We start from the raw sequence: 14,247 nt of genomic DNA on the forward strand, positions 1-14,247 counted from the left end.
GTAGCAAAATATTAGTTTTAGAAGGCTGAGGTTTAAATGTCAATGTTAAAAATGTCAGTGAATGCAGCCTATGCTCGTCTGCATTTATTACTGCCGGTCAGTGCTGTGCTAAAGCTCCAGCGGGGTATGATCAAGCCTCCATATGTATGACCTTTTCTATAACCAGAATCAAGCCACTCCTGAAAAATCTTTTGAAAAGTTCTGTTGCATAATATGAACTCAGTTGTGCCAAGTTAAGGCAAGTAAGTCAAACTAGAAATCAGTGTCGCACAGCTCCTGTGAACTGTATAAAATATTGAACGTGCAGGAAAAGTGAACACGTATAACATGAAGTTCCCAAGGCTAAATAAATCTTTAAAACAAAATCCTTCCAAGACAAGAAGCGTGACTATCACACTTTTTCAGTGCGACTATAGCACATCTCCAGAAAGGTCTTTGCACACCCAAAATTATGTCCTCCGTCAGCCAAACTTAACACCACCAGGACAGTGTGGCAGGACTACAGTGGGTGTTCGTCATGCAGCATTTCAACTTTACAGAAACTAGTTTCGAAAGAGTTTACATGATCCTCACACTCTTTCTAACTGTTGATTTTTGTCCAGTTTGCCGCGACGGCCACTCCAGATGGAAGATTTTCAGATGAATTTAGATCAGACGCAGAGACAAATATTTGAAAAAGTTTATGTTAATACCGTTCTTATTTGCAAAGGTGCTTGCGCAATTTTGTTTCCCAAAATTTTGTTTCCCAAAATTGCACAAGAAGTGATAAGTGCCAAGGTAGAATGACGCACACTGTGGAGTCAAATATCCACACCCTTCCACAACTTTTTTTATTCTAATAACTGAAGCAGCTTGAAGTAATAACCGACATATTATCACCATTCAGCTATAGCGTTTTAACAGTGCAGTGTTTTTAGTTCATCTCACTTATTTTGACAAACATCTCTAACAAGTTTTTTTAGCTCCTGTTTTGGTCTCCACAAGCTAGAGCTAAATAAACGTTTGTACATTTTTTGTCTCTAGTATTTTATTTTACTTTTTTTATGTTCAAAAGTGTTTTTTATGTGCAACTGAGCTATTGTGACCAAGCAATTTCCCTTGTGGCTCAATAAAATCTGTCTAAATCGATAGCTACACCTCCCCAGAATTGCGACGCAAGAGCCTTGATTGGTCCACTTGTTAGTAGGTATTTCGCTTTAGTATTTCCGACTGCTTCCCCATCTCCACAACTTTCAAATTGATTGTTTTGGATCAATAAAGACGGAACCACAGTCAATGGATGGAGCACACCGGGGAAAAGTTAACGCAGGAGGTTTGGAGATACAAACATTTCTATGACTCGTCTTCTGCAAATTTTCTGTGAAAGTTTCAGTTGCCATTGTTGAAAGTGGAGCAGGAAGTAGAAACAAAAATGAACCCGGCAGGCAAAAAAGATGTTTGGGTGGCGTGTTTACAGAGCGAGCCAGACTTACGAGTGCACAAGTATAAATGGCTCACACCAGCGTAGGCTACGTGCGAAGGTTACGCTGTCTGCGAGGTATAAAACACGCTTAAGTCCACTGTCTGCTGCTTGGTGATGGCAAGCAGTGTACAATAACAGCTTCACTGGACATAGCGACCCGTTGCAGCATAAACCTCACCCCAAGGGCGATGAGGGTAAACCGAAACAATTAAACTGTGGCCTCATAAACCAAAACAACGAGCCAAAAGACACTAAAACCCCTTGAAAAACTGAGCAGAATGGCAGAATTGAGTGACAAATATCTACTGATATAAAACCACCACAGGCAGAGATGTAGAAACACACAAAGAGAGGCCACTCTTGTTACAGTATTATACTTGTTAATGCAGGAGGAACACATTGAAATGAACAAACGGATGCACCTTGACCATCTGCTCCACATGACAGCGGTTGGTTAATTTTAGTGGAACAACATGCGACCGCCAAAGCCAGACCCGGCACATCACATGTCCTTCCCTTTCATAACTTCCACCTGCACAGATGAAACGAAGTGCGGCGTCTGGGCTTTCCACTATTCATGAACTTCAGAATGAGTGAAAGCAGAGACCCTGTCAGCACTGCCGCGCTGACACCGAAGAAAAGAAAAAAGTCTGTTTGATCTAACTATGATAGCTGTCGTGGGTTGGGAACACTGTTCAGTGGACTAGTAGAAACTTCAAGGTTGCTGTGCATAGCATATAGGCTTTTATATATATGTTATATGTTCATACACTTTTCAGTACTAAACACTATCTCATAGCAATGTTGAAATGTTCTTGAACTTCTCTGATGTGGGATTACAACCGATTGGCAGAATGTTCCTATGAGATACTGTGAGTGTAATGAAAAGTGAAATGATTCAGCTAAGCCATAACAATCTATGACAAGCACTCAGAGATTAGGTTGTAAATCATTGTTGCGCCGCTACTGACAGCTTGTTTTCATATACTGCCGTCTGTCTCCATCTGCTGGTCTTATTGTTGCACTGTTGCTGCAGTGAATGTGAAGGATCCCAGTCTGATTGGGTTCAGGTTACAAGATGATGCCAGTTGAGTTGTTTTTGAGGCTAGGTTTGCAGCTTTTAAGGTCTGTCTTTGTGGTTAGGTTTTCATCAGTGTTTGAAAGGGTTCATGTAAATATCTGATTTATTTGGAAAGCCCGTCAAGAGGCTTGTTCCCCAGAATTGCATGACGGATAGAATCAATTATCTGCACCTGGGCAAATTTTTATTCTCATATTTGAAGCTGCTTAATGCAGAGGAATTACCAACCTGGACCTTATTGCTGGCATAAAATACAATTGTTTACTCACCCATATAACTTTGGTGTCATTTGGAGTCGTTCGGAAGAGTGCCGCGTATATCCATATAGTGGGAGTGACTGGGGCACCGAAACGCAGCCCCTAAATAAAGCATTATTTGCTGCAAAACTCATTCACCATTTAAATTGGTTCATTTCACCAGTATTTTGTATTGATACGCTAGTGCTATTCCCCGTTATAACCTTTAACTGACATATTATAACCTTTTTAATTGTAGCTTTTCAACACAGTTAACAATGTCACTTCAAGTTACTCACAAATCTAATCGTCACTTTTCTTTTAGCTGTTTTTTTGGTCTCCTCCAAATTTTCTCTCTAGTGGCTACAAGAAAAACTGTGCATATCTTATTTGACAACTTATTTTATAAAGTGTAGGTAAATGTGTCTATCTGTCTGCTGTTTGGTGCTGGTAGGAAGTGTACAGGTGGTTTTTACAGCAATAAGAAACAATGAAAACAAGCCAAAGACATCCATACAAACATGTATCCCAAAATTTATATGGGACAGCTAGTAAGTCCCTCCACGTGTTGTGCATGAAAATATTTCAATGCATCAAAATTTTTAAGTTGCTGCACTAAATGGCTGATTTGATCCTGTCTGGGTAATTTTCATTGTTTTCTGTTTTACTCATGTGAGCTCGCTTCCTTTTCTCTTTTCAGAATTTGACTACCCATCTGCAGTGAGTCTCTTCTGGGAGAACTCGGGTTTCTGAAGGTGGTTGTTTGGTTAGAGGTGCGATTCTGACTGCATAAACAACCTCTTTTCCTTATTCTGGATTCGCACCAGTCACTCACCATCTGCAGGATGCGTTCCACAACATTACAAGCATGCAACCTGTGCTCCCTCATATTTACTCACATCTACACCAATCAAGCAGCAAATCAAAAGGCAGATTGTTTCATTGTGACTCATCACAGAGCCAAGTCATCATTTTATCAGCACTTCCACTTCTCTATCTTTTTTAGTCACTTGCACCCTGTTGCATTAAGATGATTTACATACAGATGTGACCAAAGTGGAAGTCCCACTTATTTACAGCTGACTTGATCAAGTATGCGCCTTTAAACTTTAAACCGACAGTTTAAACCCCAAAGATGAAGTATCCAATAATACCAGTTAAGTTTTTAAATTGCACCGTTTTCTGTTTTAATACCATTCCATCTGTTAAACTGTGATGAAAAGTTTGTTTTAGGCCACTATTAAGATCCATAACTCTTTCAAAGACACAAAATATTTTGTGTCTTTGTAAATGCTTACACATTCACACGCCTAGCTGCACCCATTGTTTTTGGTGAACACTGAGCTCCCTGTGCTACTTGTAGTGTAATAAAGCAGAACTAAATTAGTATGTCGTAAAACAGAACTAACACCTTTTAATGACTTGACACCAATTCATTTCCGTTCTTCTAACAGGTGCACAGCAGAGCCTCCCTGAAAATCTCAGAGGGAAACCTGATGTTTTTTTTTTCTCAGTATTCTTCTGACTTGCTGCATCATTTCTCATAATTCTTTTTTTTTGTATTTGACATTTGGTTCTAATTTTGTACCTTTGTACTCTCTTGATGATTTACTAGTTGAGCAAACAGAGACTTCTTAAAGCAACACATTTCACCTGTGGCGACAGCACCCTGTGTGTCCACAAGTGGCACCAACAGCATTCTAACCCTAACCCATGTCCACAACTACAGGAGTTAAAAAGTTAAATTTGTTTAAGCCAAAAGTCTGGCATATAGAGCGTAGAAAACAGAGAACAGATTTGACAAAAAATGCAATCCTCACACTAAACTGCCATCATAACACAGCAGATCTTTCCATCTAGATCTAACTTCTTCCATCTCTTATGAACTTGTGCTAGCCTGGAAGCAAGCCCAAACTTCCCGTGAACAAAATGTTAGTGGGTGAATTTATGTCTAGAGTAAGTGCTATTCACCGTTGAGTCTGGACTTACCAGTTATCATCTGCTGTGGTTCGTCCACAACCTCAGAATTGGAAAAATATTCAGCCATGTTGCAAAAAACTAGCAGAAGCAAATTACAGGTAAACAGGCCGATTGTCGCGGGTGTGCGCGGCGCTCAGAGATGACATCATCCAGGTCAGAAGACATCATCTGGGGTCTGTACGTCAATCTACAGACCCCGGATGATGATAACAGGTAACTCAGGATTCAACGGGGAATAGCACTTGCGTACGATAACAAAATATTGGTAAAATGAATGAGTTTCGCAGCAGACAATACGTTATTTAGAGGCTGCGTTTCGGTGCCCCAGTCACTCCCCCTATATGGATATACGCAGATCTAAATATCTCCCGAACAACTACAAATGACACAAAAGTTATATAGGTGAGTAAACGATTGTATTTTACGCCCGAAATAAGGTCCAGGTTGTAAAAAAAACAGTAGTTTTGGTGGAAGTAGGTGGAAATATCCTGAGATAGCACCAAAAACCTTGCTTCTTTTTGTCAACATCATACCTAAGCAAATTGGGATTTTCAACAGGGTTCCGGGTTCGAATCCAGGCTGGGGCCTTTCTGTGCGGGGTTTGCATGTTCTCCCTGTGTCTGCGTGGATTCTCTCTGGGTACTCCGGCTTCCTCCCACCATCCAAAGACATGCTTGTTAGGTTCATTGGTGATTCTAAATTGGCCGTAGGTGTGCATGTGAGTGTGAATGGTTGTCTGTCTTTCTGTGTTAGCCCTGCAATTGACTGGCGACCTGTTCAGGGTGTACCCCGCCTCTTGCGCAGTGACAGCTGGGATAGGATCCAGCCCCCCTGCGACCCTTCACAGGACAAGCTGTCCTGTGAAGGGTCCAGTGAATGGCTTGTGTCCAGGCAGCTCACACTGATTTGAAGAGTTGCAATGTCTTATGCATGAACGAATGCATTCTAATATAACTAAACCTTAGCTTCATGAAGGTATTCAGCAGTATTTAAAATACTGTATTAGTACTTAAAAACTGAAAGAGCTGTTGACTCAATGACATTTTAGAGGTGGCTGTTCGTTGGTTAACAACAATGGCCAAAGCACAAAGAGGACATTGCACTGAAAAGGTTTAAACGAGGTAAAGAATTAGTACTGTTTTAGGACAAAAATGAAATAGATGCAAATAATAATGGTTAATAATAATCATAGTTCAGGTGAGAAGTGAAGCACTGAAACCGTGTTCTGCGCTCAGTGGAGCGTAAAACACGTGGCGTTTGAATTGCCCAGCAGTTTCAGAGTGATGCTGAGAAAACGGGTTTAGTCACTTCTGACTGAATTACTGTAGCACACGCTCACCTTGGCATTAATACCAGTCAACAGAGTCACTGTGGCGGCATAAAATCACCACCCATGTCCTGTGGAGGACATGGGTGGTGATTTTATGGCAGGGCTCCACCAACACAACTTCTTCAAGGTTACTTCAAAACTTTAAAATGAACACGCTCTGATGCCTGATAGATTATTGATTAAACAATTAATTAAATATAGTCTCGAGGCAATACAACCTGGCAACTCAAGACAATTCAGATGCAACATATTGAACCAGATACAGTATAGAAACACATATGGTATCACTACATGAACATTTGGTAAGCCAATAGTGGGTATTATCTTGGTGAGATTAAAATGTCTCAGTTCAGTTAGTAACATTTTGACTACAGCTTGACATGGACTGGAACACCTAAATAATGTTAGTTTTGTACAGCAATCTTCATGACCGCACCTGCAGCCTTCCTGCGGTGACATGTCAACATATCTGCTGCTTAGGCAGAAGAAAACGGATAGAAAAACTGCCAAGAAAACAGACTTCTATGTGGTTTACTCTATGCTGAGTGACACATGTAGACAGACACAATGTGCTTAGGCTAATTACACATGTACGATTATAATTTTTTGTGTCTATGTTGATCCCACCCATCAAATATTATGCCTATATGGATACAATGCCCGTTCAACACTTCACTGATTCTTATCTCATTGTCAATTCTTCTTTGTTAGCGGGGAAACTTCTTCCAAGTAGCCACAGTACAGTTCATCAACTATGGACTGACAGATACTTAAACTATAAAGACCAACTCTATAATCCTCCTTCATGGGAAACAACATTTCATCTTTGTACCGTTCACATGAGAATATGCTTCCTGTAAATGGCAAAACCTCAATGGCTAAACTAAAACAGCTCTAATCCAAACCAACGCCTCTATATTTGAGATTGGACTCCAGGTTGGCTAACCCTTGACTCCCATTAGCTTCTGTTGATACTGAAGTTAGTTAGTCAGTGGAAGGGCTGACATACTTGGTCCAGTCTGCAGTGTGAATTTGTAATTAATGTGTCTTACGAATGAGAACAAAACAGTTACTCGTGCATTCAGGTAAAAACGATCCAACCGAACAAATTCATAAACAAATACAGGCGGTTCCAAGGGATTCAAGTACTTTATCTTGCCATTGGGAGTGAAACTGGACGATTAGAAGTATTCCAAATATATAGCAAAAGCTCACAAAATGGTATCAAAACTAGTTTAACATAATTTCACTTATCAAAAGTGACCAATTATGTGACATGTGAACCAAATCCATCTGGCAAAGAAAGCCACAACTGCTTTCTATGCAAGGAACCTTTCTATGCACTGTAGGATGCAATCAGTGATTTTCTCCTTCATAATTTTAGACTTACTGCTCCATTTGCAAAAGAATTTCTTCAAACTGACAATTTCTACATCAGTGTCAAACCATCCTAATTGTTGCATGTCCGACGTGTTCAGTCACTTAAAGACATAGTACTAGCGGGAGAGTTTACATTTCTGTATATGTAGGCACTATATTGGTCTGGCATTTGTATGTACAGTACGTGTCTGGGTGGGAGGGAGGGGTGGGGGGGTCCTCATAACACTCAGGGGGAAGTCCCAGATTAGGCAGTGAGTTCATATCCAAATGAGTTTCCATAGCTGAAATACAGTCCTCTCTCGCACTCAATCATCAAGTCAAGGATTCTCCCGCCGCTGTTCATCTCGCTCGGTAAGTATTCGCTTCTTTGACTCTTTTCAACCCACCGAAGTAACACCCAGACAATGAATGCTGTCAGTATTTTGGGCGTAGGTGGGAATCAAATGCTCTCTGACATCTTGATGTTTGAACACGACTGACTTCTTTCTTCGGTTGGCAAAAAGATCCAAGGTAAAATAAGTAAGAATAAAACTTACTGGGAGGGGACGCAAAAAGCAAAATAGCTAAATACATCAAGAAGAATACTGGTAATTTAAATTTTGCTTTGTATGGAAAACAAAGAAAATTTCTTATGGATACTGCAGACTGCAGAGACTTCGAGTTACTGCATGTTAAATCTGAATATGACAGTGGGTGTCAACTACTGGCGTGTGACTGATATACTCAAGAATATATCAGGCTTACAACTGTGTGCCTTTCACACTCCACTGACTCAGTGCTCGGCGGAGCAAAGAAAACCGAGTTAGAGAACAAATGGCATGATCTCTAAAAGGGTGGACACGTAGAAGGGAGGGGTGTGCCTGATGGTCAGTTGGTTTTGATTTACTAGAACTTGTACAAGCTTTGTAAGGTTTGCTCAAAAAGAATAGAAAAAAAAATAAATGTTTCAGAACACCACAGGAAACTGGTCTGCACTGCTTTTGACTGAAAATACATTTCGCAGAAAAAAAGGCTCTCCCCTGCATCTGGCATTCCACAAATAACACAACGTCTAACTGGTGCAGACCAGGCAGTTTATAACCGTCACCCATTACTGTAGCTCACTCTGCATTTATATCTATATCCTTCCCTTTAACCAATGATTAGCAGACCTTCCTGGCAAAATTGTAAACTTTTCAAAAAGTTCCTCTTTTTGAAAAGTGTTTTGCTACTAAAATAGCACAACTTAATATAACATATAGCATAGCAAAATACTGTATAGTTTAGTGCAGTATAATATATAAATATTGTATAGTATGGTGTCTTATAGTATATACAGGTAAGTATTTGCATCCCTTTGAAGTTTCTACATTTCTGCTTAAAACGACTCAAAACATCAGCGGATTTTTCCTCAAAGTAGACAAAAAGAGAATCACACAAATGAAATCAAAATATTATACTTGTAAGAGAAAATTAACCATTTGTACATATCTGTGAGGTGACAAAGCAAGTGTTTTCAGTATCTGGTGTGAGCCCCTAGTGCAGCAATAACAGTAACTAAATGTTTCCAGTAACTGCTGATCAGTCATCTACAGCGGCTTGGAGGAATTTTAGCCCATTCCTCGGTACGGAACCGTTTCAGTTCTGAGATGTTGTTGGCTTTACTCATATCAACTGCTTGCATCAGGTCCTTCCACAACTTTTTTATTGGATTATGGTCAGGACTTTGACTTGGCCATTCCAAAACATTCACTTCGTTCTTCTTCATTCCTTTGAAGATCGACTTGTCTGCTTTCAGTTGTGGTCTTGCTGCGTGACCCAGTTTCTCTTAAAATTCAGCTCACAGACAGACATCCAGAATTCATTGTTCCGTCAATGATGGCACGCCGTCCTGGCCCAGACGAAGCAAATCAGGCTTAAACAAGGACATTATCACCCCTGTGTTTCAACGTCTTAAATCTCCTCCATCTGTTCACAATCTGTCTGACTGTGGATTTGTGGATTCCAAACTCTTGAGATGGTGCTATCACACCCTTCCATAAACATGTGTTGTAAAATGGTACAGCACAGATTAACTATAGTACACAGTTCCATGCAAGTTTGATCACATCTGGACAAATCACATATTTTGCAGATTCTGGGAACAAAAAGAGGTTTCAAAAAAGGTTCTGATGATGATTGTTACTTTTTATTTCATGAACTTAAAACTAGAGAAAAAAGTGCAAAAGTCTGGGTAACCTACTTGTAAAATCGCAAAAACTATATTGATAACTTATTTGAATTATTTGACTCATTAGGACTTTTGAGTTAGATCGAGAATTGTCCCCGAGAATTGTCAGTCGATGACAAATCCATGGCTTGATCAGTTCTTGTTCAACACCTTATTCATTCCTTTCCAGTGCACACGCATATAGTGCCTGATACCATTTACATATTTGTTCTGACTCACATGCCACAGCTGCTTCCTTTATGGTTACCTATCTGTGTTTTTGTTAGTGCGAGGGCTGTCAGGGCTGATGGGTAGACGCTGCCCCGACGATCACTACAGGGATGCCTTGGTCAACAAATGTATACATTGTCAAATGGTATGTCCAGACCGGGTCCATATCAAATGTGTCGGTTACTGCGGTAAGTACACACTTGCATACACAGACAGAAGTACAGTTTCCATGCAAAGTTGTGACAAGTTATGAAGTTCAGTAGTCAGTATTTTTAGTCCACTGAAGGAGCAATGATTGAGTAATTGTAGCTGATTGTTGTCTACTTTGAATGTAGTCTATTATGTGTGTTTGTCCATGATCCTTCTCATGCAGTGTGTCAGACGACGTCAAAAGAATTTTGAAATACCTTAAACAAATTATGTACAAATTAAAGTTCTACCAGTTTCTTATTGTCCTAAAGGAATAATTTTTTCACTTGATTTAGCAGTTAGGACAGGCAATATCTGACAAATATTTTCTACCAAAGAAATTGAGTTACTCATTGCCATTGCTATCAACCTTGCATTGAATAAACAGGATGTGGTTATAAACAGTTTTGCTTTCAAGTTTATTCACCACAGCAAAGACTTCAAACTGCTGGACTAACCCTTCAACTGTGAATGCGATGCTAAATAGACAAAGCAGACAGGAATGTATCAGATGCCCACTTTTCCTGATTGCTTCCACACAATGTGTCTACCTTCACCAGAGACTGCAAATTGTAGGGCTCTCCATGGCCACTACTACGACATACTGCTGAAGAAATGCGTTAAGTGTGCAGAGGTTTGTGGCAGGCATCCAGCAGAATGCTCCCAGCACTGCCAGAGTGAGTACTGACCCCTCTGCCCTGGATAAGGCTTTAAATTATTCAGTGACTTTCAGCTTCTGTTCCCTTTTTTCTCTCCCCTGCCATCTAACTTTTCTAGTTTGCCAAGTTAACTTAAGAAAGAGGGAACTTAACAAACTAAAAAATATAAATGCCATTGTTCGTACATATTCAAGTAAAATGACAATGAACGGTGGATGGCTTGCAGATACAAGGATGCTTACTTTGCAGCGAGAGACAACCAAGAACTATTCTCAACCAGAACGACTATGCTGACACCACTCATTACCAATGTTAGGGACAATAAGTTTAAATGAATGGTCAATGGTTGGTCTAACCATCTTCATTCCAAATGACCATGCAATTGTGAGAATATTTACATACTGAGATGTTCTGTTGAGATAAAGAAAAACAAGGAGATAACACTCATTCCACTGTTTGCTTACTTTCCACTGCCAATGAGAGTGATCATCTCTCAACGAAGGGTTCCACCCCAGATTCAATACGCCCAATAGGCTAAAAAAAAAAAAAACTTGGGCCATAAGACTGTTGGCTTGGTGTGGCTTTAGGTACTAGATCGTGACAGTGCCATCCCTAGCTTGAATTTCCCTCAGGACCAATGCTTGAATGCAAGCAACATTCTGCTCAAGTGAATCTTAGCAATGTAGTGTCTCAAAACCCTTGCTAAAGGAGGTTATACATATAAATAAACAATATGTTGGCAATACAAACACAGCTTGGTCTTAAAAGTCTTCAGTCATCGCACAAAAAGATGTAGTCAAAATGACTTTTCTTAGTCTCTAGTGGTCAGTCAAAAATGTTTCTCCTTTGATCACCTCTCCTCAGCTCTGCCAACTCCAGTGATCACCAAGAAGCTCCTGGCTCCTCAAGTTACCACACATGTGCCGATAGGCCTGGAAGACTCCGACATCGTGATTTACTCCCTTCTGGCAATGTGCTTGGTGCTGCTGTTTTCTAGCTTGTCTCTTGCGTTGGCAGTCCTTCTGAGGATCCGCAAGGACAAAACCTCGAACCAAGGATCCATGAAAGGCACTAACCAAAGACCGAGATGTGTGGTCCAGTCAGGGCAGGATTTGCCAAGAAGCCAGCTGGGGAAGAGCCCCAACGGTTAGTGTTTTACCGATAATGCGTAATTTAACCGGAATGAGATGTAGTAAGATTTTTTCCTTTAAGACACTCAAGGCTGTTTTGACTCACTGTGTGCCTGCTATTCTGTTAACAGTTTTCTATCCTACTAACCGCGAGACATCAGATGACGCCACCCCAACAGAAACCTGCGTGTGTGTCCACTGTTTCCCCGACCTGAAAGCACTAGGCCAGGGTAACGACAAGCCACTGAGAGAGCCCTTCTCATTCTACCAGCAAACGGTCCTCCATCAAGCACAGATCCAAAACGTGGATCCCCTCTGTACTGAGGAGAACCGCCACAACTCTGGCTCAGAGGTCCGGGCGGAGGCAGCAGTGGGATGAGGCCCATTTGCCCTCTCTTAAAGTGTCTCTCAGGAAAACTGGAACTGGAATAAACATTCACCTCACCTGGCGGAGAAAGTTCTCAACCCTTTTTCAAGAAAAAAATACGGAATACTATTTACAAAAGCAACATAAAGTTAACTGCTTGGCTTGTAAAGTTGTGGGAACGCGGGGTTAAAAAGGCTGCATGCTTATTTACAGCGCCTAATGATAACTCAGTAAGAGGCAACACTTTGAATGCATCATCAAATTTTTTTAAAAAAAAAAGCAAATAAGGATATGTTTCCTTTAGAAACTGTTGGGAAAAGTTGTCATTTGGTTGATTAATATTGTGTCTGCATGGATTTTGAGGAATGGTAATGTTTTATCCTTTGTATGTAGTATGGGCTCTTCTCATTTCTCTGTTTTGTGCTACCTCATCTTCCCTCTCCTCAATCCTCTTGCCTGTGATGTGGAGAGTGCCCTCAGCACACCATCTTGAATGACGTCTTCTTCACCATGACAGATCGTGAGGAACTAGGTGAGAGTCAGCTTGCCAGAGGAGCTCTTAGTGAGGATGCACATGTATCAGTGGCTGAAGTCTTTTCAGCACCTGTGACGCATGAAAGAGGCAAGACACAGCTGGAGCATGATGCCATCTGGTGGACTGATTTGATAGTCCATCCAACAGATTATTATAGATGTCAGTCAGCTGCCCAATTTCGTGTAGGCATTGCAGACCCTTCTGCGCTGCCTCAAAAGCTCTAACATGTCAAGGCTTGGACATGGGAGGGTTGTCCTGTGGGATCTGACACTGGGATGTAGGACGATGTAGCGACAATTGAGGCCCTGTGGGTTGTAGAAGCCGGAACGAATGCTCGATAAACGACTACCACTTCTGAGCAGTTGTTGAGGCAGGGGTTACTGTCCTATCCTAGGAAGAGCCTGCCGTCCAGGAATGCCGCTGTAAAGGGAGGGGTGTGCTTGGTCTGCAGCAGTGTTAAGCTGGACTGATAGTCAGTGTGGCACATGCGAAATTAACATCCAAATGAATACCAGGACCTAATTCTGTTATTCATTTCACTGGTCAGTGGTTTTCAAGCAGTCTCCTTTCAGTTTATAATAAAACAGTGGGCAGATGCTGCAGCTGTGCCACAGTCCAAATGATTTGACGTCCCTTTCGAATGATACCTCAAATGCAAGGACGTCTCCTCTTGTTCGATCCCTTTTTCCTCACGTCTCTTCCTCAATTCTTCCACTCACATCTCAGGTGGGAGGAACTCGGTACTAAGGAATCAAGGGTGTACAAACTGAGAAATGAGAAGTATGACTGAAAATATATATGGATCATATATTGAATGGGTATTGGAAACATGCCCTATGCTGCTTGAGCTTAAAACACAGCAATGTTAGGGCAATGCCACAAAGCAGTGAAGACTGACAGACGCTGTACTTCATATTTCTTCTTACTGAGCATGTTATAAGATTTGATTTTCTGTTCTGACGTTTCTGTTTCATGACAGCGTGTATTAAACTATCAGGCAACATGCAAACATAAGAATATATTAGTAGGTGAATACAGGCCTCATAACGGTCTGCTTTACTGCCAGTCAAACAACTCTATCTCTCACTGCCACTGACTCAAAAAACAAAGAGCGTGTCATAAGGACTGACGAGTGCCATGCAAATGACGGCACAATGCAAAAGTGCAGGTTATGGTTCAGCTCGGCTTATCAGACCATATTCTGTAAAAGGAACATTCAGAAAGCCAAGTGAAGGAGTCCAAGGTGAAATGGGAAAAAAAAAAAAAACTCCCTCCACTCAATACGTGCTTTGCCTTTTACTACACCATTTCTTTGAACTTCAGTGTACAGAATGATACATGAGCAGGCTGATGAAGACTAATTTGACTGTTTTGAACTTCAAGGAGTCCACCTGGAAGTGCGATCAAGAACCTGAAATTAGAAATACTCTGATGTGCATGGATTGCTTTCCCCTAAAGAAGAATAGAAAAGATGCAACT

At 40.9% G+C, this 14,247-nt stretch overlaps 1 protein-coding gene across 1 annotated transcript; it reads left to right on the top strand.

Annotated features, from left to right (window-relative positions):
* The first annotated feature begins 7,794 nt into the window (after positions 1–7,794).
* On the top strand, positions 7,795–14,067 carry tnfrsf13b (TNF receptor superfamily member 13B). The gene is made up of 5 exons (XM_084567157.1): positions 7,795–7,820; positions 9,945–10,076; positions 10,638–10,754; positions 11,601–11,882; positions 11,998–14,067. The coding sequence occupies exons 2-5, from the start codon at positions 9,965–9,967 to the stop codon at positions 12,243–12,245; spliced, it is 759 nt and encodes a 252-aa protein (XP_084423283.1). The 5' UTR covers positions 7,795–7,820; positions 9,945–9,964; the 3' UTR covers positions 12,246–14,067.
* Positions 14,068–14,247: the final 180 nt, after the last annotated feature.

The sequence above is a fragment of the Chelon labrosus genome (genome assembly GCF_963514085.1).
Source record: "Chelon labrosus genome assembly, chromosome: 19".
NCBI classification, from domain to species: domain Eukaryota; kingdom Metazoa; phylum Chordata; class Actinopteri; order Mugiliformes; family Mugilidae; genus Chelon; species Chelon labrosus.

Bases quoted from the DNA above. Each gene is read 5' to 3' on its own strand.
- tnfrsf13b (XM_084567157.1), top strand. From the start codon at position 9,965: ATGGGTAGACGCTGCCCCGACGATCACTACAGGGATGCCTTGGTCAAC. The intron at 10,077-10,637 runs GTAAGTACACAC...TACCTTCACCAG, and splicing joins CAAATGTGTCGGTTACTGCG to AGACTGCAAATTGTAGGGCT. The intron at 10,755-11,600 runs GTGAGTACTGAC...ACCTCTCCTCAG, and splicing joins ATGCTCCCAGCACTGCCAGA to CTCTGCCAACTCCAGTGATC.